This window comes from Sardina pilchardus, chromosome 9 (genome assembly GCF_963854185.1).
Source record: "Sardina pilchardus chromosome 9, fSarPil1.1, whole genome shotgun sequence".
NCBI lineage: Eukaryota > Metazoa > Chordata > Actinopteri > Clupeiformes > Clupeidae > Sardina > Sardina pilchardus.
The window spans coordinates 18,924,062-18,950,212 of NC_085002.1; the positions used below are offsets into that span (position 1 = coordinate 18,924,062).

The window sequence follows — 26,151 nt, forward strand, 5'->3', positions numbered from 1 at the left end:
TAGGGACAAACGAATACAAACACACCTAGCCACTACGTGAGCAGGTAAACACATACACAGAAACACACAAGCACAAACGCTTAGACACATGCAGACACACACACACACACATACACACACACACACACACACACACACACACACACACACACACACACACACACACACACACACACACACACACACACAACACACACACACACACACACGAGAGAGATTACGATGTAAACACTTCCTCTGTGACGTCCTGTCTGGAGGGGTGTGGTACGGTAGAGTAAGAGGTAAGAAGGTTCACCACTGGCTGCTGCGGTGGAGAACTCATCAGAGAGGCCACAGGTAAAAGCAGCCAACTCAGGATACCTACTAGCTGAACTCCCATCTGGTTCTCCTCTCAAAGGATGGTTATCCACACCTGCATCAGGTAAGATTCATAGTGTTACGTGTTTCAGCAATTTTATTTAACTTGAGTTAAGTCTTTGGCGTACATATTCATCTGCTTGAACTTAATATGCAAGTGTAGAATATAATTTTATATAGTTCTTTACTTCTGGTTTATTTTGCTATGAAAATATGAAATATTTTCACCAGGTATCCTCAAAATTGAGAAAATCATTGCAACTGTACTACGTTTTTTTCTCTATCAATTTATTTTAATACATCAAAGGTTTGAAAACTCCCTCAATACACTCATGCCTTCAGTCTTCAAAGACTCTTTGTTTGACTCTTTGTAACATGAAATACAGTATAGGCCTATGTGTAGATTATCCAACAAACGGCTTTTGCCTATAAGGTGGTTAATTGGGATGAAGGTGGATTTTTTTGGGGGGCTTGTTCTATAAAAGACACCTTTAAACACACCTTTAAAGGAGAGTGGGGAATTCCGTTGTTTGCCTCCTCTCTCTTTTGGCAGCTAAGGGTGCCTTCTTGGCAAGGGAGAGAAGGGAGAAGAGAGAGCTTAAAACTCATTTAAAGATTATAAAGGGAAGTCACTCTTCTCTTTGGAGCTTCACTATTTAATGTGTCCCTTTAAAGTCAATCTTTGAAGAACTCAGGAAAGACACGGTTGATTGTGAGAATAAGAAGCATGAAAAACAGTATTATAATCTAATCCATAAAAACTAAGGATCACAGTCAGGTCATACAGTAAAATCAGACACACAAATGTCTCTGATTTTGAATAGATGTTCTTTGAATAAATTAGAGCTGTAGCCTTTTATAAGTTATATGTAAAATAAACAGATTACGATGTAATTTCTTGAATTTCTTATTGTCTTCGTAATTCTATGATTCAAATTGTGCCCTATTCACACTGAGTGACTTTTTTCTGTTTTGTTTTTTTTACAGTTTACAAACATCATGATGGTCAACTCTCCAGTCTTTGCCAGCATGAATAGCAAGCAGAGGGAAATGTAGAAGACTGCAACTCAGTTGTCCTGACATCATAATCACTTCAAAAATGTTTCTCAAATACTATGTCAGCCCCATGTATATACTGTAAAAGAGCTTTTTTCCTGATGAAATCCACATGACAAGTGCAACAATGTATTTTTCTGTGAAGTTTGTCTTTTGCATTATTGTAGCCTAAATGCAGGTAGACTCAACTAAAATAGCATAGATCAGACAAGGACCAGTCTGAATCTGAATGAAGTACATTTAAACGAACACACTGAAGTCAACATGAACACATTTTCCCACACATTTGAGCAGCGACCTGACCTCTACAATAAGGCCAGTCTACAATATGGTATGTCTCCACCTGGAGCACATGGTGGTCATCCCCATACCAGCGCTGAGGTGTTCACGCGCACCGTACCCTTCCTCTTCTACCCGACAGGTGTAGACCCTGGATTTTATGAAAACTCATACCGAAACACCTCCGCTCTTATACCTTATTTGCCCTCTTTTCACGGTCGATTTGGCGTTTATGAGTGCCCGTTTGAACCTGCCTTCATCCAGAAACGCAATGAACGAGAGCGTCAGCGGGTCAAGTGCGTTAACCAGGGCTATGCTAAGCTAAGGGACCATCTGCCTGGGAGCACGGGCGAGAAGCGCCTGAGTAAAGTGGAGACTCTTCGCGCCGCCATCCGCTACATCAAGTACCTGCAAGGTTTGGTGGAGGGGGAGAGACGAGAGGGAGCTCGGGAGAACCTCAAGGTCGACGTCATGGGAGACAGCGATGGAGGATCAACGCGGTCGTTGTCTCTGCCTTCTTCTCCTGGATTCTACTGCGAGGATACCGAGGGGTCAGGAATGTAACTTAGGCCTATCCTATGTCTATGTCTTGTCTGACATGATCATTGAACATTCACGTTTGTTTTGCGGACTTAACTTATTCTAGAAACTAGATTTTAAGAAGGGGCCTCACATTTGGATATTTCTATTCTATTGAGACATTTCAAACAGAAACTCATTCAGTCTTCAATCCATTTACTTGTGCTTCTCATAGGATAGTTATCATGTCTCTTCTGTGAGCATTCAGTTTTACAAAGATTTCTAAAAATTAAATGAATTTACAACAAGTGTTACCTCAAATTTGCCCTAATCTGCCTTTTCTCTGAGGAGCTGTGTGATGAGATAATACAACACTGCCATCAGCTGGCTCTAGCTGACGGCTGCAGTCAAGGCCGCAATACTGCTGAAAAAGTGACAGTTTTGGGGCATATTCACATACAAACGTTGGCTTGGACCTTTGGTCCAGACTTTCAGGTGAGAAAACGTCAAAACTTTTAAGCATAGCCTACTCCAACAGAATCCTGACTTGGGTTGCCAGATGTGGATATGCCAGATCACCTTAGAATCAGAATTACTCCAGCTGATATCAGGGTGAAATACAGTATCAGAAAGACAATTTGGCACTTGCTAGAAGTGGTGGTCACCTCACCTGCTTACACCGGGTTCATTGTGGCACCAAGTGATAGAGCACATTTGTGAGTCAGCCAGTGTTATTAGTAGCACTGTCTCCCATGGCGGGAAAAGTCCCCAAGCTGAGCATCAACATGCTTTACATTCAGTGTTTATTCACCAGCACCAGCTGTTGCCAAATATATCTGCTTCTGATAAAGATGACATGAGATCACTTGATGCTTGAGGGTATATTTTAGTGGGACCATAAAGCCTTGAAATGCTGACACACATTTAGCAAAAATGTAATTACTAACGGTGCCCATTTAAGCACATACTATCGATGGAATCTCTGGTCTTAGTGTTGAGTGCGACAGCACAGCAAATTCTCTTCCTTGCGTAGTGTAGTGTTTAGTGGCCAATGAAGTGTCACTGAGGGCCCCAACCGGCCAATGAGGAAGCTGTGATCAGTTTCACCCGTAAGGTGACACCATGGTTTGAGTGGCCAATGGAAAGGCATACCATTGATCAGCCAGTCAGTTGAGTGACACTGAATTATTTTCCCCCACTAATGAAACAAACACAGGCTATAATGCCTGTCTGTGACGAAACACCATTGGTTTGACATGACAGTTTTAAACCCACCACCACCACCACCACACAGACACACACACACATTCAGCTAACCCTTAACCCCTTCCCCTATTTACAGCGAGCCTTTCATGTAGTCCATCCCCCCCCCCCCACACACACACACAAATCCAAGTCCCTCAACCACCACCACTACCACCACCACCCCCAGCCAGTTGACACTTATTGTCTATATTTATTCTCCATGCTGAGCAACTGTTCTCCCAACCAGTACCCCCACAGTCAAGAGCAGTCCCCTCACTCAGTCAGTCTGAGGACTGGTCAGTCAGTCAGACAGGCTCAGAGCAGCGGAGGTGAGAGGGAAGGAGTCGAGGTGAGGACAACGAGAACGCACTGGGTTGGATAACCGAAAGAGAGAGAGAGAAAGAGAGACGGAAAGAGTGACAGATCAACATAAAGAAGAAAGGGTCAGAGGAATTGTTTTTGCCGACGTGGTGGACATTCTTCTTTTTGGTGATACAAGAAAGATACCAGAGCTGTGGCCCTTTCAGGGAGGAAAACAAGATAATTCATAAAACAGGCCCGGATTACAGGTGACCACAGACGGTGAGGTGAAGCGTATACCTCCTAGACTCCTGCCAACATGGAGGGCGACAACATGAAGTCCTTCATCATGGACGAGGAGACGCTGAAGAGGAAGCAGCGCGAGAAAATGAAGAAGATGCAGGCCACGGGCGGCAACCCCCGACCCGTGCGCTCCCTCTTCTTCCTCACGCTGAAGAATCCCTTCCGCAAGGCCTGCATCCAGATTGTGGAGTGGAAGTATCCTTACTCTGACACCGTGTCACCTGCTTACTGAGATGAGCTGTAGCCAGCAGAGTCAATCTGACACTGGCAGCGTAGTCGAGTCACTCATTCAGTCAGTCACTCAGCCAGTCATTTATCACAGACCGTTAATGGGTTGGTAGAAATGTGATAACATAAGGAATAAGGATTATTTAAACTTAGAGCTTGTAAAAATCAAGGGCTTTTAAGGCTCAGTAACAGTTATAACTCTTGGGACTCGTATCAGGTCATAGCACATTATTTTTTACAGTATATATATGATAGTGTCTTATGCTAATTTATGACTTTAAAAGTAAGGGGTCAAGATTTTTAACTCATTGAATGAAATCAGTGAACTAATTAGTCCTTAATACGAAAGACTGGAAAACAAACATTATTTGCAGTGTGTGATGAGGGCTGCAGACAGCTAATGATAAAGAGGTAATGAGTGTATGAGTGTGTAGGTGAATTTGAGATGTTTTTAGGCAAAAATGTAGGTGAGTTGGTTGTGGTCCATGTATTCTGAGGGGAGGCAGCTGTCTATAGAAGTCAGAGCCTAAAAACAGCTACGCTAAGCTGATAGAATGCTGTCTCTCACACAGCTCTCTAGGTGGACACACGCACGCGCACACACACAGACACACACACACAGACACTTACAAAAGACATTGAACTTAGGTGCTCGTAAAATCGTAACATTTCAGTTGACCAAACATGCCTAGACAAAGAGGTCACGTCCCAGTTAAAGGGATCCAGTTTTGACCTTACAAGTTTTATTGTATGATTTAGTGACAGTCAAAAGTTTGAGTGGAAGACAATATCTACAGATACCATCAGCATTTATTCTTTGGGGAAAATGAAATGTGATTACGTAGATACGTGAACAGAGAAAAGAGCGTAAGAAATAGCACCATTTTAAGTCCAGAAATATTTTAATTTTTGGCACTAACTCCCCTTTTAATGGAGGGTCCAGATTCACAAGCTACAAGCTTTACATAAAAAGGACTTTCCTTCATTATGGAGGCTGTGTCAAGTTGATTAATAATAACATGATATTTTGAGCTACCAAAGGATACTAGTCTAAATCAGTACAAATCTAGTTGCATAACCATAACTTACAGGTATAAGAAAATAAAACAAATACCAATGTATTTATTCACTCAGCTAAACATCTATGTTTTAGCATTCATACTTATAACTATCATTCAAACGAAGCAGGATCTTGTGACATAGAGGATTGTATATGTAAAAAAAGAAATCCTTCCCAAGTGCTATGCCGAAGCTGCCAAAATGTTGTTTTCTGTACACAGTTCCTGCTTTCCTTCCTTTTTTTGCCCTAACCATATACCTCAGACCCTTTGAGATCATCATCCTGCTGACCATCTTTGCCAACTGCGTGGCACTGGCAGTGTTCATGCCCATGCCCGAGGAGGACACCAACAACACCAACAGTAATCTAGTGAGTTCAGAAGCCTGACCTTTGAACCCTGGCCTAGCAGGGCACTCAGACATGACCCGAGCCCAGTATATGCAGTATCAAATACACTGAATAAAGTTTTTAGGACTAACATACAAGTTCCAAAATACAGTAAATACAAGATCAGCATGAGAAAGCTAGACAAGTAACTGATGAACGGACATGTAACTGATCTATTATAAAACAATCTACAGTAGTCTTTTTATAATAAATCAGCTGTTGCTGGATATTCAGACATACGATCAATCCGACCCCACGTAAGCCTCCTACCGAGGCTCACTGATGATCAGGTTGAGAAAGACGGATAATGTGTGGATGAGGAGGGACAGCAGTGGGTAGACGTTGGGAGGGGGGAATCAAAGCTCCCTGTGGAAGTACTGAAATGGTGATCCATCACTGAGTCAACGCGCCCTGCACGAGCCCAGCTAGATCAAATCACTCAAGGTTACACAGAGAAAGAAACTGGAGACGATGATATTTTCACAAGAGGCCCTGCAATTTATAGTTTGTATTTAGATTATGTCTTCACGCTTTTACAGTACAGAGTGTGACAATTTGGTTCTAATTATTGTGGTACGGTACCTGAATAGCCATGGTAGACTTTTTAAATGAAAGTAAACAGTAGTTTTAGCTAAACGGTCATTATTAGACTGAGTATCCGTATGTGTAGAGTATGTTGTGTGTCCTCGGTGCCCTAAAAGCATGGTCTCCAAATGCTTTACAAAGAAATCAGTCAATAGTTGTGTCAACAGTTAAATGGACATACATTTGTTTTAAACTTTCGATTTAAAAAAAAAAGTCTGTTTGTCTGGACGAGCAAACCTTGATTTACACATCTAAAGCAACCCTCTGTAAGGCAAGCCTCCCTCACTGAAAGACATTCACAGAGCTGAAGCTCTTTTCTTATTAGACCTTGCTAAAATATCCCTATCCGTATAGGGGTGCGTCGGGCATCCCAGTGCTGCTCAGAGAGTCCTGAGTGCCTGAGATGATGGTATCGTCATGCGTGCCTCTGGCCACTGACCCACATCTTGACAAATGACACGGCAGAGAGACTTTGTTAACACTCTGAGTGTTGCCAAGGGGCTTATAAAAATCCCCCTTTGTGGTGTGTGTGTGTATGTGTGCATGCGTGAATACTGTATGTGTGTGTGCGTGTGTGTGTGTGTTTGTGTGTTGATGTGTGTGTGCGCACACGGGTGTTTGGTGACGTGTGAAGGCCCGTCCATTATGCCCTTGACCCAGGTGATTGATTGGAGCAGGTGCCCACTGCAGTCCTCCGTTGGCCTATGCATCCCAATGGCGTTCTATTTAGAGCCAGACTGAAGCCTCACAGCACACTCAGAGAGTATGGGATGACGCCACAACAGCCTCTCCCGTAATCAATATGTGTGTATGAGGACAATTAGGTCTGCATGACTGGGAGTACTTATGGAGTATGTCGGCTACTGTGAATGCAAGCGTGCATAGTATAGTGAATGAGTATGTCAGGACACTTCTGTTGTAGTGCGTAATGATGATATTCATGGGCAACATGTGTTTGCCTGTGTTGTGCAACGACTGCACAGTATATATGTCTGTGCCTATGTTGTGTGTGTGTGTGTGTGTGTGTGCTATATGTTCTAATGTGTGTGTGTGTGTGTGTGTGTGTGTGTGTGTGTGTGTGTGTGTGTGTGTGTGTGTGTGTGTGTGTGTGTGAGAGAGAGAGAGAGAGAGAGAGGGAGAGAGTGTAAGACTTTTACACTTTTGTTGATCACTCTCTTTCACTGATGTCACTCCTGCTTTCCACCGCTCCATAGTTGTCCCTTGTTCCTCCGTCCGTATATCTTTATAACGCGGTAATGTGGCCCAGAATAGAACAAAGACTTCTGGGCAAGAGGCTCTCTCGTCAGCAAAACAACTCTTGCCCGCCTCTCTGCGTGAGAAGGGGGGGGGGGGGCACAATGATGGAGAATATGGCATGGTGAGTGATCAAGCCACCATTCCAAGTTGCGCTGGCTCCCTGTGAATCCTATGTCTGGCCTCCCCATCCCAGCCATTCCCAACATTCCTGGCCTGTCATAGGATCTGGGAATCCAGTCAAACACATTTCCACTGGGGCCTTGGGAATAACAAGGGCCCATGTATTTTTTATAACTTTGCAATAGAAAGTGATTAGATGAATGCCTGGTGTGAATAAATAGCAAACTGGGTCCTATCAGTCCCTTTGAAACTAGAATGGATGATGAAAGTATGTTAATATATGGCCACTATTTCAGACAGGGTTAAAGAGCTGTCTGTTAAATGTTTCTTGACACAAATGTGTACCAGCATGGCATACCATTATCCATGTGGTATCATCAACTATTCTTTTGCCTTACGCCTTACAGGAGAGTTTGGAGTACATCTTCCTGATCATTTTCACCATGGAATGCTTCCTAAAGATTATTGCGTATGGGTTACTCTTCCATGCAGACGCTTATTTACGGAACTGTTGGAACATACTGGATTTCGTCATTGTCACCATGGGGTAATGACACATTATGTCAGTTTCACATTATTGCCATCTCTGCATCTTGTCACACAAAATAGATTATTCAGTAGCACCAATTTATTCACAGGTACTCACACTTTATGTTGTATGTGATATGCTGTTACAATCAATATGAATATTTGCGGCAAATATGAATACAGTAATTTCCTGTGTATACAGTAAGTCGCATTGTATATCAGCCGCAGGACAGTGATGTGTGCAAGTTAAAATAAACAAAACCATATTAATACCATATTAACTGCCCTTGTGTATTAACCTCATAGCTGAAGAAATTTAGCAAAATCAGTGTACAGTATAAGCCACGGCTAATAGTTGGGAAATTATATCTGGTGTGTTGTGATGACTTTGCCCAAAATTCACCTTGTCCTGCATATTTTTTTTTTTTAACTGTGTCTGATTTCTTGCTGTTATCCCAGGCTGTTCACCATTGTTGTGGACTTCATCAACAACATCAGTGGGGTGGAGGCCCCTGTGGAGCAGGGGGGAGGAGGCTTTGACATGAAGGCCCTGAGAGCGTTCAGGGTGCTCAGGCCGCTTCGCCTCGTCTCTGGGGTGCCCAGTAAGGAATGCTACTGCTATTGCTACTGCTACTTTATTGTTGTAAAATGTGCTTATTGTTGTACAATTTGCTGTTAGAATTGCCCTTAGAAGCTTAAAAATGCTTTTACCATGTTGTAAGTCGCTTTGGTTAAAAAGCGTCAGCCACATGAAGTACTTTCTCTGAGGGAAGATTACATGTGTCAGCTGAGCTTGAGTATAGATTTCAGTTGAGCTTGAAATATGAAATATTGAAGTCTGGAGCAAAGCAAGAGACAAATGAAATGATACTTGTTTAGTTGCGTCTCAAACACTATATCGTCTTGCCTGCCTTTTTATGGTGCAGAGAAGGAGGAAGTTTTCCTCAAAACTCTGAAAAAAGTTTCTTTGCAACAATTTCTCCTTTCCCTCCAGGCCTACAGGTGGTGATGAGCTCCATTCTTAAGTCCATGTTACCGATGTTCCACATCTCTCTCCTGGTTTTCTTCATGGTCACCATATATGCTATCGCTGGACTTGACCTTTTCAAGTGCAAAATGCACAAAACATGTTACTATACTGGAACACGTAAGTAGTGTATTAAACAAACCAGCTACTTCCTTGTATACAACTTTCAATCAATATGCATGTGTAGCCACAACACTGCTGGTCTTGAACTCAAATGAGCACAAAAAAACACTTGAAGGATTTAGAAGTCTCAGAAATTCACAATGTGAGAAAAATAATCATGAATCACTAAGCCTGTGTGCCTATTCCCACCCATGTACTGTCAAAACATACTCAGTTTGGGGGCGCTGTGGCGCAGCAGGCTACAGCGTACGTACAATATACGGGTCCGAGTGCCCATGGGGACCCAGGTTCGAATCTGCCCTGCGGTCATATCCTGATCCCACCCCATCTCTCTCTCCCACTTGTTTCCTGTCTACCACTTTACTGTCCTGTACTAATAAAGGCAAAAAGCCAAAAAATATACTTTAAAAAAAAAAAAAAACATACCCACTTTGTCAACTCACCAACCAACTATATATATTGTTGGTCAGGGTGGAAAGTTGAGTATTGTGTTGAGCGTGGTGGGACTGACTGTAGTAGTATAGTGTCCCTTATTATGGTTTGACTGAGTAGTAGTAGCCCTTTGTATGGCATACTCAGTCAATCCGTTCGACTGGGTACGGTGACGTGTTGCTGAGTAGCCTACAGTGTGGCTGAGTTGACCCTGTGCTCTCTCGCGTTCTGCGCAGGTATCGTAGCGACCGTGGAGAATGAGAAGGCCTCTCCGTGTGCTCAGGCAGGAAATGGCCGCCGCTGCGCTGTGAACGGCACTGAGTGCATGGCGGACTGGCCTGGGCCCAATAACGGCATCACCCACTTCGACAACCTGGGCTTCTCCATGCTGACGGTGTACCAGTGCATCACCACACAGGGCTGGACCGATGTGCTCTACTGGGTTAGCGTTTCTCTCACTTACATTACATCAATAAACTTTATATAATCTTTCATATGCATTATATAATAACTTCAGTTGTTACACAGTGATAATGTTTTATTTTGCGTAAAACTATGTATCATGGTGGATTTTTTGCTACATACGGTATATGATATATGGACAATATTTATGTGTGTGTGTGTGTGTGTGTGTGTGTGTGTGTGTGTGTGTGTGAGTGTGTGTGTGTGTGTGTGTGTGTGTGTGTGTGTGTGTGTGTGTGTGTCTGTCTGTCTGTGCCTAAATATTCAGGTGAATGATGCCATTGGTGTTGAGTGGCCTTGGATATATTTTGTCACCCTCATTCTTCTCGGCTCCTTCTTCATCCTCAATCTGGTTCTGGGAGTCCTGTGCGGGTATTGTCTCTCTCTCTGCCTCTCTCTCACACTGTCATTACAATTAAATGCAAATCGCATAAGAAAAGTTAGGTATTAATAATCTGTTCACAGAAGTTGAATAAGAATTGATAAGAAATTGGAGTGCACGTCTATGCAGATGAGTGTATCATCATCTGTTCTGAAGTGTGGCTCAGGGCAGACTCTGACATTGTATGTGGTCTCTCTGTCCAATCATCATCTCTCTCTCTCTCTCTATCTGTCTCTCTATATCTCTCTCTTTCTCTCTCTCTCTCTCTCTCTCTCTCTCTCTCTCTCTCTCTCTCTCTCTCTCTCTCTCTCTCTCTCTGTCGGGTATCTCCATCCCTCCAGTGAGTTTACTAAGGAGCGTGAGAAGAGCTCCAGGAGTGGCGAGTACCAGATGTTACGAGAACGCCAGCAGCTGGACGAGGACCTGAAGGGCTACATGGAGTGGATCACCCAGGCTGAGATCATGGACAACGACCAGGAGGGCAAAGGTGACACATCTGGAACTGTGCCTAATTTCCCACCAAGGCTCAACATTAACTTTTAAAAGTGGTTGCCAGCTTTGCCACCCGTAAACCCTCAACACACCACTCACACCGCCAACTACCACCACCAACACTCCAACCCAAGACAAGTCAAATGTAATGTGAAAATGTCAAATGGCAAATGGAAATGTTGTACCCCTGTGCTTCTGTGTGTAGGACTGCTCCCTCTTGTGGATGGGTCAGAGTCTGAAAGTCTGTATGGTATAGAAGGAATCCAGCGCTTCCTATATTATTTGTGAGTCCATTCAAAATCCCACTTTTGCTATATTCGATTCAAAACAATGCAAACAGCTATGGATCTCTCACTTTATCACAATTAAGGTTTAAGACATAATTTAGACTGTAAGTTCTCCTGTTTTTCTTATAGCAAGCGAGCTAAGCAGTATAACCGTGTGTTCCGGAGGAAGTGTCGCACCTTTGTCAAGTCCAGGCTCTTCTACTGGCTGGTCATCCTGGTGGTGTTCTTCAATACTCTTGCCATCTCAACGGAGCATCACCAACAGTCTGAGTCCCTCACAGATCTACAAGGTACAGTATAGAGAACGGAGAAGAAATCAACCAGCCAAACACACCGATTTCTATGATCATGATATCCAAAAATATATAAAAATGGCAGGTATTGAAAGCACACACACACACACACACACACACACACACACACAGTTTCTGAGGTTTGCCATTGAAGAGCAATAGAATATATAACTGACCTCTCTCATATATTTCCAACTTCATCGAATATATTGTCATTTTCCTGACAGAGAGTGTAAACAAGGTGCTGTTGTCCCTCTTTGCGGTGGAGATGTTCCTGAAGATGTACGCGCTGGGCCTGCGCTCGTACTTCATGTCCCTCTTCAACCGCTTCGACTGCTTCGTGGTGTCCGTGGGCATCCTGGAGCTGATCCTGGTGCGGATGGACATCATGTCCCTCACTGGGGTTTCCGTCCTGCGCTGCATCCGGCTACTCAGGCTCCTGAAGATCACCAAGTAAGAGCCTCGCCACAGAGGGAGAGTAGCGCGGGGGGGGGGGGGGGGGAGTGGAGCAGCAGTCAAACTATTTATTAATTTCTGATTGGACGAGAAGCACCCCATGGGTCATCACCAGTGGCAATATCCCAGCACAACCCCGCTCAAGACTTTTTTTCTGCTAGTAATCACTCCATGCATATTGCATATTGCATTGAATTATCATAAATCATAAATAAGCATCTAGACGTATTTGATGATGGTTACAAAACCAAATGTTTTAGATTTAATATTGCTTGTTTAATAGACCCTTTTTGTTTTCTCCTCTTATTGATTCATGGTTTTCAGTAATTTATTTTTGTGCTGCACATGCATTGTCCTTTTAGGACAAAGAATAAACTGAACTGAGCTGTGGGTGGATGTGATGGGCACGTGTGATGTGATGTTACTGTGATTCCCGCACCAGGTACTGGACTGGTCTGAGTAACCTGGTGGCGTCCCTGCTGAACTCCATCGCCTCCATCGCCTCCCTGCTCCTGCTCCTCTTCCTGTTCATCGTCATCTTCTCCCTGTTGGGGATGCAGGTGTTTGGGGGCAAGTTCAACTTCCCTGACCACAGGGTTCGCAGGAGCAACTTTGATAACTTTCCTCAGGCCCTCATCACAGTATTCCAGGTACGGCTTCTCACTAACACTCTCTGTTGGGCATACAGTAGGATTCGCATAAATAACTCAATTTGGATCAGAACCTGAGTCTTAGAATTAGTCTAAGAATTATAAGAAAAAAAAAGTCTAATCCAATCCCTTGATAATCTTAATTCTATCATTCAAAACAAGTCGTCACAGTTTGCTTACTTTGTCAGTGTCCGTGTGAAATCATTCTTCCTGTTGGTGCAGATCCTGACGGGCGAGGACTGGAATACGGTGATGTATGACGGCATCATGGCCCACGGAGGGCCGTCCATGCCAGGCATTCTCGTCAGCATCTACTTCATCATTCTCTTCGTCTGTGGGAACTGTATCCTTCATGCTACGTCTAAGCAATGTCTGATTATTGCCACATAGTGTCACCATGCCCTTTCTCAAGACTAGGCACTAATGGAGAACTTGTGGGAGAGCAGTGGGAAGGCTACCTAAGAAGTGATCTATCTCATAATGTTGTTCATGTATCTAATGTATCTATCTCAAATGTGATCATTTCCCTGACCAAAGGCGCGTAGTCATTCTTCTGAATGTCTTCCTGGCCATCGCTGTGGACAACCTGGCCGAGGCGGAGAGTCTGACCTCAGCCCAGAAGGAGAGGGCCGAGGAGAAGAAGCGCAAGAAGATGTTGAGGTCAGTGGGTGATGGCGCCTGTCTGTCGCCATCTGTATTGACTGGGCTGATGCAGTTGGAGTACATTATAATGGTGCGTTCATGAGCAACTGGAAAGTGGGAGAATTCTAGAGTCAAGGGAGGAATGGGCAGTTGGTATGTCCCACCTGAACTGGGAACTTCCCCCACTTCCCACAAAGACATTTCTTTGTAGCCCTTGGCAACATTTAGAGAGGCCTGGAAGACAGAAGGTAAAGCTGTATTAGAGGGGATTAGTCTCCCATGGGATGTTCAGGCCTTTTTTTAGCAGATGCCTGTTTTTATGATATTTGCATAACCACCTCTACACTACAGTGTCTTGATGTACAGCATCCTTTGTTGTGATGTAGGGCCCTTATCCCAGATAAGAGTGAGGAAGAGAAGGCTCTGCTGGCAAAGAAACTGGCTGATCAGAGGGCCAAGACCGAAGGGATCCCCACCACTGCCAAGGTAAAACTTCCCCCATGATAAACTAAATGTGTTACAATAAATTATTTGTTTTGCATATAGAGTTAATTCTTCAAGATTGTGTCCATAACGCCATTTTCAACATCTCTGGTTACATTGTCGTTTCGAACAGCTAAAGGTTGATGAGTTTGAGTCACATGTGAATGAAATTAAGGATCCCTTCCCTCCAGCCGATTTCCCAGGTAAGTCCTGTTTCCCCCTTACCGACTATAACGTATAATAACCTCTACAGTGAAGCTTGAGTTCCGTATAATGACCTCTGTTACCTAGGTGATGATGAGGAGGAGGAGCCTGAGATTCCAGAGAGTCCTCGCCCTCGACCAATGGCTGACCTCCAGCTAAAGGAGGAGGCGGTGCCTATGCCAGAAGCCTATGCTTTCTTCATATTTGGTCCGGAAAATAAGTAAGTAAATGTATGCACTCACAATTGTTAGTTTACTGAAAATATAATATTAACTGTTACAAACATGAATGCATGAAACAAATTCACTTTAAATACTGTATGTATGTAACATTCTGTGTAAATACTCTGCATAAACTGCATAAGATTCCATTTGTCTGGTGTCTTCGTGTCACTCAAGCTCTGACAACTGAAGTGCAAACTCTTCCCTCTCTGCAGATTCCGTAAACTGTGCCACAGAATCATCAACGCCACCACCTTCACCAACATCATCCTCCTCTTCATCCTCCTCAGCAGCATCTCGCTGGCGGCTGAGGACCCCATCGACCCAATGTCCTTCAGAAACCAGGTGACCTGAATCTGTGTTGCTGGCACATCTTAAAAGTGACAGCATAATCCTTTTAGAATATGAGATGCATTAAGGGGGCTAGTTCCCATATTTCACTTAGATGACTCACTCACTATGTTCACTTTGTTGTTCCTGTTACATCTGCTCTAGGTCTTGGCTTATGCAGACATCGTCTTTACCTCTGTATTCACAGCTGAAATTGTCCTCAAGGTAAAACACTCAACCACTTTACTTTTCACATAATCCAAGAGGATGTTGAAGTGCTTTATCAATTAAATGGCCATACTGGCAAATGCTGATAGACATCTTTGCTGATAAAGATGTCATGCTGCCTTCTAAATACTAGACCCAGAATCCTAAGTAACATGTAAAATAGCCTGCCTCTGTCCATGTGTTGGGTAAAAATGTAATTTGCACTGAGGATGGGGTCACCCGAAACATTTGCACTTGCACTTGCGCTTAGGTGTCTTGTATAGTCTAAGCCAATAAATCAGGTTTTGGTGTAATACTCGGTTTTGAAGATACTTTTTGAGAGCAAGCTCCATTCTTGATTTTTGGGTAAAAATATCAGCATTGAATCTATTATTGCCGTTCTGAACCTGGACTGTATTTGCTCCATACTGTATGTAGAATAATGTTGTGTTTATGTCAGATGACCACGTATGGTGCCTTCCTCCACAAAGGCTCCTTCTGCAGAAACTCCTTCAATATCCTGGATCTGCTGGTGGTTGGAGTCTCTCTTCTCTCCATGGGAATGGAGTAAGTAATATAGAGAAGACTTTTTTTCATGCTGTTTTATATCAGACCATTTGTAATATACATTTTTTTATAGTTACCGGTAATCAAATTACATTAGGTGGTTTCAATGCTTCCTGAAGACAATTTGCTTTTGAAGTAGCAGATAGATAAATAAAATAATAATTGTGAAGTCTGTTTGATTTTCTTTAGTTATGGAAGTTATCCTCGATTTAATCTTTTTATAGTTTCCTACCACAGGCTCTATCTGCAGAGCTGCTCACAGTGTCTCAGTCTGACCTCTGTGTTCGTGCTCTATTCAGGTCCAGCGCCATCTCTGTGGTGAAGATCCTCAGGGTACTGAGGGTGCTCAGACCTCTGAGGGCCATCAACAGAGCCAAGGGACTCAAGGTAACCTATAGTATGCTCAATCCAGAGCTTGTAGATGCAGAGACTTTGGCCAACTCAGTTTCAACTGTTTTGCCCTATGATTGGTTCAGAGGCTATCATGCGACTCATGGGCTCCACTATACAGAGTTCTGTTTCAGCCTGCCAGTGACAGCTGCCCCCTAGTGGCTCAGATAATGTTGCCCTATTAATACACAAAGTGTTGTATTTGAACCATTGCGCTCCTCAGGCAAACAACCTCTAGCTCTTCCACAGGCACGCTCAGGCCAAGCCAAACTTTTTTCATTTGTTGTTCCTCATTTGGTGGAGCGCCCTACCAGTTCCTACTAGGGACATCCCTCTCCATCTTGAAGAGACTTCTGAAGACCCAGCTCTCCTCTCATAGCACTTTACAGCTAGTTTTGCTGATCGTTGACTTATCACCTGCTTGTGCCTGTTGAGGTGTCCACAACCATGGCAACCTTGACAGGGACAACAAGGAGGCGGACATTCCCAGCCGCATTTCCCCAATGAGACAATTGCACTCATTGATGCACTTATTTTTACGGCACTCTACCTTTTTTAAATTGTTCTTAGAATTGTTGTGAGAATTGCTTTAAAAAAGCTATGTTGTATGTTGTGTGCTGGTTTGATGGTGCAATTCTAACTCTCATTTCTGTCTCCTGAATCTCCTTTAGATGGTCATCCAGTGTGTTTTTGTGGCCATTAAGAGCATTGGCAACATTGTCTTGGTCACAATGCTTCTGGACTTCATGTTCTCCTGCATAGGAGTTCAGCTTTTCAAGGTGAGTATGGATCATTGATCGTTGAGCATTGATTGTTGTTGATTGTTGATTGCCATCTCTACTGGAATTGTACAACACTATGACCTACATTTATGTATCTTCTTTAAACATTCTATATGCTAAACATTAACTGACTTCATCATTGTCTGTTTCTATGATCAATCCAACAGGGGAAGTTCTTCTCCTGCACAGACCCTGCTATGATGACTGAGCTAGCCTGCAGGTAGGTGGTGCGACTGCAGAACAGCAAACCTTCATCGTTCTCTTTTGTGTCCTACTGTGAACTCTCATGCTGGTCTGTCCTTCGTCTTCAGAGGGAACTACATCAAGCACCAGGAGAACGCTCTTCATGAGATGGTGGTCAGCAGGCGAGAATGGACGAACAGTGACCTCAACTTTGATAATGTGCTGAATGGCATGTTAGCTCTCTTCACTGTCTCTACATTTGAGGGTTGGCCAAAGTAAGCTGCACCAGCTATTTTGTAGACTATTTGTAAACTATTACTAATTGCTTTGTTTCTTATTTTTAAAGCATGTTCAATCTAATTCTCATCACTAAACCGTTTGTACACACAGTTATTTCTAAAAACATTTCATAGGTTTATTCACTATGAAACAAATAACTGTGCGTACAAATGCTTTACTGATGAGAATTCATGTAGGAAAAATGTTTTACTAATGAGGAACAAAGCATTTAGCTATAGTTTACAAAAAAAGGTGTTACTGAAAGTTTCGATAATGTTGAATTATTACCAGTATTTTTGAGTATTTGTTCATTTCAAAGATTTACCCATGTTTCTCTTTTGTCTGTCTTGCTCTCTCTCTCTCTCTCTCTCTCTCTCACACACACACACACACACACACACCACATCTTTAGACTCTTATACAAAGCCATAGATTCAAACAAGGAGGACACAGGTCCACTCTACAACAACCGTATACCAGTCTCCATTTTCTTCATCATCTACCTCATCCTCATCGCATTCTTCATGATGAACATCTTTGTGGGTTTCGTCATCGTGACCTTCCAGGAGCAGGGGGAACAGGAATACAAGAACTGTGAGCTGGACAAGAATCAGGTACTTCACAAGAGCAACGTCATGAATTAAACTATTTGCTTCGCATAAAATACAAACTTCTTTCATCTAATTCCATGGTTCAGTCCAACTGAAAAACATCAGTTCAGTCTGGGCACAGTCTGTGTCAATGCCTTTAGAAAATATTTAGCTGTTAACTACATATAATATCTCATATGCTGTATATATCATATTTTGTTTACATAGATAATTCTGTACAGTATTCTGTAAATGTCTTCATTTGTGTGTTATAGCGCCAGTGTGTTCAGTATGCACTGAAGGCCCGGCCACTCCGATGCTACATTCCCAAGAACCCGTACCAGTACAAGGTCTGGTACGTTGTCACGTCATGCTACTTTGAGTACCTCATGTTCCTGCTCATCATGCTCAACACCATGTGTCTGGGGATGCAGGTAAGACTACGCTAGTACTTACCCTACTTAGGTGTTCATTCTCACTTTAAATGTAAACACTAGGGCAGTGGCTCTCAAACTGTGGTACTGTGGTACTCCGGGAGTCTCCAAGATGCTTTTACATGAAGACAAAATAATCACTTCAAAATATCTCAAATATAATGAAAGATTGTTACATTTAAACCAAACAAAACAATGCGGAACAGTATGTACAATAATAATGTAAAATGATTTAAATTGCTACTGTATTTTTATGCCGGTCATAATGGTGGTACTTGGAGTTTGAGAACCACTGCATTAGGGGATAATTTGTAGTATGTCTTTTGCTGTGGGATTGCAATAGCAAACTATGCGATCAAAGTGTTTTACGATGATGAAATATCTGTAAACTATCTATTCTGCAGCACTGCAACCAGTCTCAGCATGTCACGGATCTCTCAGACATGCTTAACGTGATCTTCACCGTGCTCTTCACAGTGGAGATGATCTTAAAACTAATGGCCTTCAAAGCTAAGGTGATGTACTCGTCATTCATCTTTCTTTGTGTTGAGGGAATCTGTGGAGGAACTATACCTGACATTTGCTTTTGCACTGTCCTTCCACAGGGCTACTTTGGGGATCCCTGGAATGTCTTTGACTTTGTCATTGTCATTGGTAGTGTCGTTGATGTCACCCTCAGCGAGATTGATGTATGTGTTCACTTTTTCATTTGACTTCTCCTTATACTACTGCTCTTCTATTTATATTGATTTATGCACAGTTACTGTTTTTTTTAACGATTAGGACATTCATTATCGAATTCCTTATATAAACACATCACCAATATTTTTGTAGAAGGAAATCAACTTCATCTATAAGCTTCAATCAGGAGATGAAAGTTACCATCTTATCTTTATCTCCTATCTTCAAGCAAGCTACAATACTAGATACATAAATAAAATAAAAAAATTAAAAATAAAAAACATTGCTGAGTGTACAGTAAGATGTCTTGTCCACTGCCTCACCATATGTCTATTCACTCCAGTCCAGCCTACAGTCCAGCAATAGCTTTGTTGAGACGGTCAGTAAGTCCTATACTGTACTGTATGTCCTGTAGCGTCTGTCTGTCGTATGTCTGCCGGCCAACACGACTTGTGCCGCACAGCTCCACTGCTCCTCCACCACACCGCAGACTAGACCGCTGCCATGCCCACACACCAGCCTCTCCACGACTGTTAGCCTGCGACAGTGCTGCTGCACCTTCACCATGTCACCTTTTCAAATCCAGCCTTTCGCTTTGTACACTTGGCTGCACACTCTCTTTGGCTGGGCACTTGGATGTTTTTGGCACCATGCGTCAACGTTCGAACTTGTGGAGGCAGATTCAGAAAGTTCTAGATGTTAACTTCCTCTCTCTCCCTTCTGCAATCATAGACAGCCTTGGCTTCACAGGGAGGACTGTACTGTCTCCATGGTTGTGAGGTAACTATGATGACTTAATGTGTGTTTCACTCATGGTTTCAGGTCAGTGTGTGTTGGGTGCATGCATCAGGGAGGATACTTTTTGAGTAATCATGCAGGCAACAGAAAGTTTGATAACATTTCCTTTGTTCCTTCAGGAGGTGAATCCAATGCAAGCCATAGCAGTAAGTGTTTTTACACTAACTCAGCTGCAAAAATTCACAAGGCCATTGAACATTGAAAATGTTTTTCTGATCAATATTTCTGAGATTGACCTCTGGAGTATGACTGAACTGTCTTCTCACAGGAATCAGAAAATGCCAGTGTGTCCATCACATTCTTCCGTCTCTTCCGTGTCATGCGTCTGGTCAAACTGCTGAATCGCTTTGAAGGCATCAGAAACCTCTTGTGGACCTTCATCAAATCTTTCCAGGTATGACATGAAATCCCTCCTGGTTGGGAAATAGACGATTGTAAATCTCAGGACAGTTTTTCAATTCCTCATATGATTACAAGTACTCCCCAAATTCCTTGTAAATGTTTAGCGGAAATGTATTGTGTTATAGAATATGTCTAGTGCTTTATTGTAAATAATTAGCTGAACATTATTGAAGCTTTTTAACTTTTTTGACTGATCTTGTGTTTGTTTCTAGGCTTTGCCTTATGTTGCTCTTCTGATCGTCATGCTCTTCTTCATCTATGCCGTCATTGGGATGCAGGTGAGACCTCTGTAACAGACCTGCAAAATTGTTACAGCAATGAAAACAACATCAACACATAGTAGATGTTGACTTATTTACTTTTTCTGTACTTTCATTTAAATGTTGTTGCTGTCTTTAGGTGTTTGGTAAAATAGCGTTGATAGACGGCACACAAATCAATCGGAACAACAACTTCCAGACATTTCCTATGGCAGTTTTGGTACTCTTCAGGTAAGCAGAATCACAAATCACAGTAATGTGCTATAGGTGTGTGTAGGCCACTGAATAAATGACGCAACAAGTGTCACGTTCGACCACACAAGTCCATACCTGTGTTGTGGGTGATGTGCAGGTGTGCGACTGGGGAGGGCTGGCAGGAAGTGATGTTGGGGTGCATGTACGGCCAGCGCTGCGACCCCAAGTCCGACTACATGCCTGGGGAGGAGTACACCTGTGGCTCCGGCATCGCCATCCTCTACTTTATGAGCTTCTACATGCTCTGTGCCTTCTTGGTGAGGAAGACACGCACACACACACACACACACACACAATGGTGGTATGAGTGGACAAAGGACAATGAAAGGAAAACATTGTTTGTTTGTTTTTGCAATAGATTATCAACTTATTTGTGGCTGTGATCATGGATAACTTTGACTACCTGACACATGATTGGTCCACACTTGGGCCGCACCACCTGGATGAGTTTAAGAAGATCTGGGCAGAGTATGATCCTGAGGCCACGTGAGTACAGCCAACCTCTTGATAAGCGCACTCCAACACTGCAAGTAAAGGTTTCATTTCAGATGTGTATGAACAGTCATCTTCTAGTAGACCATGACTAAGGAGTGCGTTGACCTATGACCTTTTTAAATGGCAACCCTGATCATGATTACAGAAACGTTCAGTAATAAGCTAATTTATGACAATTTTGTTTTCCGTCTCTTTTTCTAACAGCGGACGCATTAAGCATTTGGATGTGGTAACACTCCTGCGTAGGATCCAACCTCCCTTGGGTTTTGGAAAGTTTTGCCCTCATCTGGTTGCTTGCAAGGTGAGAAATTAGTATGACGACTCATCCACAAAACATGTAAAGCTGGCTTGGTTCTCGACTGGCTGTACTGACCTATATGCGATCACATTATAATTCTAGAGGCTGATATGCATGAACATGCCCCTGAACAGTGATGGTACAGTTACGTTCAACGCCACACTCTTCGCCTTGGTCAGGACTGGGCTCAAGATCAAGACAGAAGGTTAGTGAGCCTCTAGCTCTCTGTGTTAACAGATATAACAGCATATCCTGAATAGCAGCTGCACCTACACAGATCTGTCAGTGATCTGGCCTGTTGGTTAGTGGTTCCATGACCTGGTTGAATTCTACACACATGCCTTGTGTTTACCTTCTTTAGCTTCTTATGTTTATCATATCAAGTCAAAATTGATGGCGGTATAAGTACAAGGCAACTGAGTATGATTGGTGAGGATACGTCGGCTACACCAGGTGCACAATTAAGCATTCTGTTGACGGAAAATAGAAACAGTTTTATAAAAGTGGTCTCATTTTTTTTTTTATGTACATGGGCCTGTAACGTCTCTGGTGTAGCCAGTTCCATTGATTACAGTGGAAGCTAATTGTTGCAGTGAATGCTCCGCAAATAGAGCGCACTGCGTATCTGGTATGACCCGACTGCAACTGTTTTTGTAATGGCGAGTAATTAAAGCTGCCAGGACTACAAGATTAAGTGATGAAATGTCGATGAAGTGATTGATAAAGTGTTGTTTGACAGGTAACTTTGAGCAGGCCAATGAGGAGCTGAGGGCCATCATCAAAAAGATCTGGAAGAGAACCAGCATGAAGCTGCTGGACCAGGTCATTCCACCTATTGGGGGTGAGCAGGCCAAACAGTCATTGGCCTGGTTTCCCAGATTCGTTAAGAAGTTCTTCAGTGCTAAGAACTTCTTAGGAGCGCTCTAAGAACGTTCTAAGAACGCTCCTAAGAAGTTCTTAGCACTTAAGAGCTTCTTAATGAATCTGGGAAACCCGGCCATTCTGATCTAGGCTGATCTTAAACGCATTACAATCATGGTCACAATTTTGAAATCTCTAAGCTGTCAGGTACACGGGACCGTTGCATGCTCTAAAGTACACACTCCTGTCCGTTGCAGATGATGAGGTGACTGTAGGGAAATTCTACGCCACCTACCTTATCCAGGACCACTTCCGCAGGTTCCTGAAGAGACAGGAGGAGTACTATGGCTATCGGCCCACCAAGAACAAGAACAATGCTGAGATCCAGGTGAGAATTTCTCCAGAGGCATCCTCTCGGCCTATCTGCCTCACTCCATTTTTAACATATTTATAGTATATCATTTTCTTAAAGGAACACAATGGAAGAATTGATATCTACGCCCCCTTGGCGTCAATATTCAAAACCATTTAGCTCTAAGATGGTAGATATAAACTGACTAAAAGGGTCACAATCTTATCTGATCAACAACATTACATAGTGCAATATGGTTTCGAAGCCCTAATTATATGGTCAAAGAACTGCTTTGTGTTCCTTTAAGTTTATTTTTTTAAAGAAAATTATGTATGTCACGTCCTAGCCTCTTCCTCCCCTTCCTCTGTCTCTCTCCTCTGTGGCCCCTTCCCTCCCCCCGGCCCCTCTCTCAGGCTGGTCTCAGGAGCATTGAGGATGAGGCGGCTCCAGAGCTGCAGAGGGCCATCTCAGGGGACCTGATGAACGAGGACGAGATGGACCGTGCCATGGACGAGGCGGCCGAGGAGGCCATCTACAGGGTAGGAGGACACACAGGGAGTGTGACCAATGACACTGGAGACATGTGGACACACATACAGTACATACATACATACATACAGTACATACACACACACACACACACACACAAACACACACACACACACACACACACACACACACACGCACACACACACACACACGCAATCACACACACACACACACACACACACACACACACTCACACACACACACACACACACACACACATATGCACACACATTTCATCAGACACTCATACAAATACTCAACTTAAACATATAAAAGCCTGCCCCAGCCGTGGCGCAACTGGCTGGGGCACCTGCACCGCACGCCGGCGACCCGGGTTCGATTCCCGCCCCGTGGTCCTTTCCGGATCCCACCCCTGCTCTCTCTCCCACTCGCTTCCTGTCATTCTCTCTACTGTCCTGTCCAATTAAAGGCATAAAAAGCCCAAAAAATAACCTTTAAAAAAAAAAAACATATAAAAGCCTTACAAATGAAATCAGAACCACTGAGTGCCATCCTCATTGGGGTTATTATGACTCTCTCGCTGCACCTTTGCTCAGAGGGCAGGTGGGCTGTTTGGGAACCACGTGGATCCCTTCGCCCTGGAGCAGGGCAACGCCAACACCACCCAGGTGACCAGCATGAGGCCGCTGCAGATCGCAGACAGCAAGCCAGAGGAAGCAGAGCACTCGGGAGGCTACCTCCATTATCACTCCAACACCAACAACAGCAACGCACACAATGACAACTTCAACAACAATAACAGGGAACGGTGAGTATCCTCTGAGGTGTGGCCATGTCTTGGCAGATGAAAGTATTGTTGATGTAAATGTCACAAACACGTATACAAGTGTGTGTGTGTGTTTCATGATGATAGTTCCTTAACTTTTTGTTTGGTTGTTAATATGTTTGATAATGTGAACACATTGCAACACAATTTGCCTGCAGGTTTCACTTGAAGAATGAGGCAGTTGCTCTCTCAACGGTCAGTTGGCATGTCAGCCAGAGTGGACAACACATCGCACCAGGTTTGATAAAAAAAAAAAGAAAAAAAGAATCTATGAGTCACTGGCAAACTGGGTCATTGAGGGTGCAAACTTGTACGTGTTACAGGCCATATGTGTTTTTCATATAAAATAGAGTATTTAGTACACACAATTATTGTTAATTAAAGATGGAATTACTATATAATGTTATTTGACATCACACTGTCTAATTAAAAAAAAAATCTGTAAATACCATGTTCTGTTCTTGCATATACAGGTGGTGTCCAACAGAACACAGGCTCTCATGTAAGACCATGATCATACTTTGCTCACCTTGAGATGTTTGTCCTGTCTCGTTAGAAATATTAGAAAAGTTGAAATATTATAAATATTTAGAAATATTAGAAATATTTAGAAATATTAGAAAATATTTCTTAAATGTTATGTTCTTCCAGGCCACTTGGGGCAGAGCTGAGACCTCCCATTCACAAGTAACTTCCCATCAAAATCCCACAAGCTCCACTGATAAGCTGATTAAAGAGGTGAGAAAGATAAACATACAGTAGATGTAGAACATGGTGGAGGGGAATTACACAACATTGAAAAGAGGCAGGAAGGGTTTATCATTAAGAGGGAGTGAATGAAATCTCACATGGTCAATTTCTGTGTTTTTGGAATTTCATATTCAATGTGATGTGTGAAGAGAGTGTGCCAACCAGCGTGGCCCTGGCACTGAACAATACAGTAGATATAGATATACAAATATAGATGCCTGATTCAGAGAATCAAGATTCACCGAATGCACAGGAATATTATTGTCAATCTATCATAAAGTACTTAGTATAATTACGAATTGTATTGTTTGTTTACAGAAAATACAAATGAGATCTTTTAATTTGGCATAGATACACACTCATCAGCATTGCCTGTTATTAAACCCTTGTGTCTGTCCAGATCCTTGTCAGTAATGGTTTACAAGCCTTGGCTGAGGACCATCTGTTTTTGACGGTGACCAAGCAAGACATGGTTGTAGCCCTAGAAATGGACCTGGATGACATGGAGCACGCTGCTGCCACCCTTCTGAAGGATTACCAGGGTCACGTGACTGAGGGCCGGGAACTTCGTCCAATCAGCATTCAGAGAAGGGCTAGAAATCCACTCCAGGCAGACACTCCTGTCTAGACCCATGGGCTTGTGTGGTGTATTTTGGTTGCATGTCTGAACGGAGGTTGATCCACCTGTAAATGACAAGCGAACACTTGAGGTGTTATGGGCCCTTTCTGGGAAACATCAGAAGGAAGATGTGGGGGTTGGTACTGGTTGACTTAACCCTCTTTAGATGGACAACCCTTAATGGGCGTCTCAGTGATGTTTCCAGAGTTGTGCAGTTTTTAAACTGTGGCCAGAGGTTAAGAAGTAGCCTACTTGATCCCATGATTGAATAAGTATGAGACCTCAAGGCATTTTGATGATAAGTAAGCCAGAGGTCCATACTGTTCTCTTTAATATGTGCTGTACCAGAAACATGTTATTCTTCACATTTTTAGCAGAAAGATACAAAGAAAAGAATTCTGGACAGTTTGACCATAAAGTAAGACTATTAAACAAATTTGCTGTGAAAACAGCTTTTAGCCACCTACCCTCTGAAGGGATCATAAGTAGCCTAAAGCAAGGCCGCATGTTAACAATAAACAGAGTGATGGCTGCCCATTCTACTTCAGAGAGATGGTTCACAAATTGCGTAGCTGAGAGGCTCTCGGGCAGATACAAAACAAGTATTGTGTTACTATGTTTCATGTTTTTTTTGTTTGTTTTTCTTTTCAATTCATGTTTATTTATTTATTCTGCATTCTGTAGAGAACTTGAGATACAATGCAATATAAGATATATTTAAACAGGGCAATGGTCCAGCCCAACTCCAGCCAAAGTGCATTGTTAACTTTAGAGGGAGTAGCCTACACACTAATTTATTATGAATCGTGTCCTTTTTGCACTCCAAGCAGTTGTGATGAGATGCATCAAATAAACTATTTGTCCAAAACCAACTCACCATCATTTCATAATGCTGAACAGTCAC

At 42.9% G+C, this 26,151-nt stretch overlaps 2 protein-coding genes across 2 annotated transcripts; both read left to right on the plus strand.

Annotated features, from left to right (window-relative positions):
* The first annotated feature begins 330 nt into the window (after nucleotides 1-330).
* LOC134092351 (achaete-scute homolog 5-like) lies at nucleotides 331-2,451 on the plus strand. Its single transcript, XM_062545149.1, has 2 exons — nucleotides 331-421; nucleotides 1,345-2,451. Exon 2 carries the CDS (start codon nucleotides 1,678-1,680, stop codon nucleotides 2,254-2,256), a length of 579 nt encoding a protein of 192 aa, XP_062401133.1. The 5' UTR covers nucleotides 331-421; nucleotides 1,345-1,677; the 3' UTR covers nucleotides 2,257-2,451.
* A 1,282-nt stretch (nucleotides 2,452-3,733) lies between these two features.
* Nucleotides 3,734-26,106, plus strand: cacna1sa (calcium channel, voltage-dependent, L type, alpha 1S subunit, a). Its single transcript, XM_062546133.1, has 45 exons — nucleotides 3,734-4,254; nucleotides 5,611-5,716; nucleotides 8,104-8,243; nucleotides 8,684-8,826; nucleotides 9,219-9,371; nucleotides 10,043-10,248; nucleotides 10,537-10,640; nucleotides 10,992-11,137; nucleotides 11,348-11,426; nucleotides 11,559-11,719; nucleotides 11,950-12,175; nucleotides 12,621-12,828; nucleotides 13,051-13,171; nucleotides 13,374-13,488; nucleotides 13,857-13,956; nucleotides 14,087-14,156; nucleotides 14,245-14,377; nucleotides 14,594-14,723; nucleotides 14,874-14,933; nucleotides 15,376-15,482; nucleotides 15,782-15,869; nucleotides 16,544-16,651; nucleotides 16,822-16,874; nucleotides 16,966-17,112; nucleotides 17,529-17,730; nucleotides 17,982-18,140; nucleotides 18,545-18,655; nucleotides 18,746-18,829; nucleotides 19,554-19,601; nucleotides 19,739-19,765; nucleotides 19,888-20,013; nucleotides 20,234-20,299; nucleotides 20,421-20,512; nucleotides 20,634-20,793; nucleotides 20,895-21,022; nucleotides 21,236-21,332; nucleotides 21,432-21,534; nucleotides 22,069-22,170; nucleotides 22,448-22,578; nucleotides 22,956-23,081; nucleotides 23,649-23,860; nucleotides 24,037-24,116; nucleotides 24,352-24,380; nucleotides 24,530-24,616; nucleotides 25,029-26,106. Exons 1-45 carry the CDS (start codon nucleotides 4,076-4,078, stop codon nucleotides 25,254-25,256), a joined length of 5,481 nt encoding a protein of 1,826 aa, XP_062402117.1. The 5' UTR covers nucleotides 3,734-4,075; the 3' UTR covers nucleotides 25,257-26,106.
* The last annotated feature ends 45 nt before the right edge of the window (nucleotides 26,107-26,151 follow it).

Excerpts from the sequence above, each read along its gene's own strand:
- LOC134092351 (XM_062545149.1), top strand. The coding sequence starts at position 1,678 with ATGAACACATTTTCCCACACATTTGAGCAGCGACCTGACCTCTACAAT.
- cacna1sa (XM_062546133.1), top strand. The coding sequence starts at position 4,076 with ATGGAGGGCGACAACATGAAGTCCTTCATCATGGACGAGGAGACGCTG. Across the intron at positions 16,652-16,821 it reads TAGGAGTTCAGCTTTTCAAG|GGGAAGTTCTTCTCCTGCAC; the intron begins GTGAGTATGGAT and ends TCAATCCAACAG. Across the intron at positions 17,731-17,981 it reads GTGAGCTGGACAAGAATCAG|CGCCAGTGTGTTCAGTATGC; the intron begins GTACTTCACAAG and ends TGTGTGTTATAG.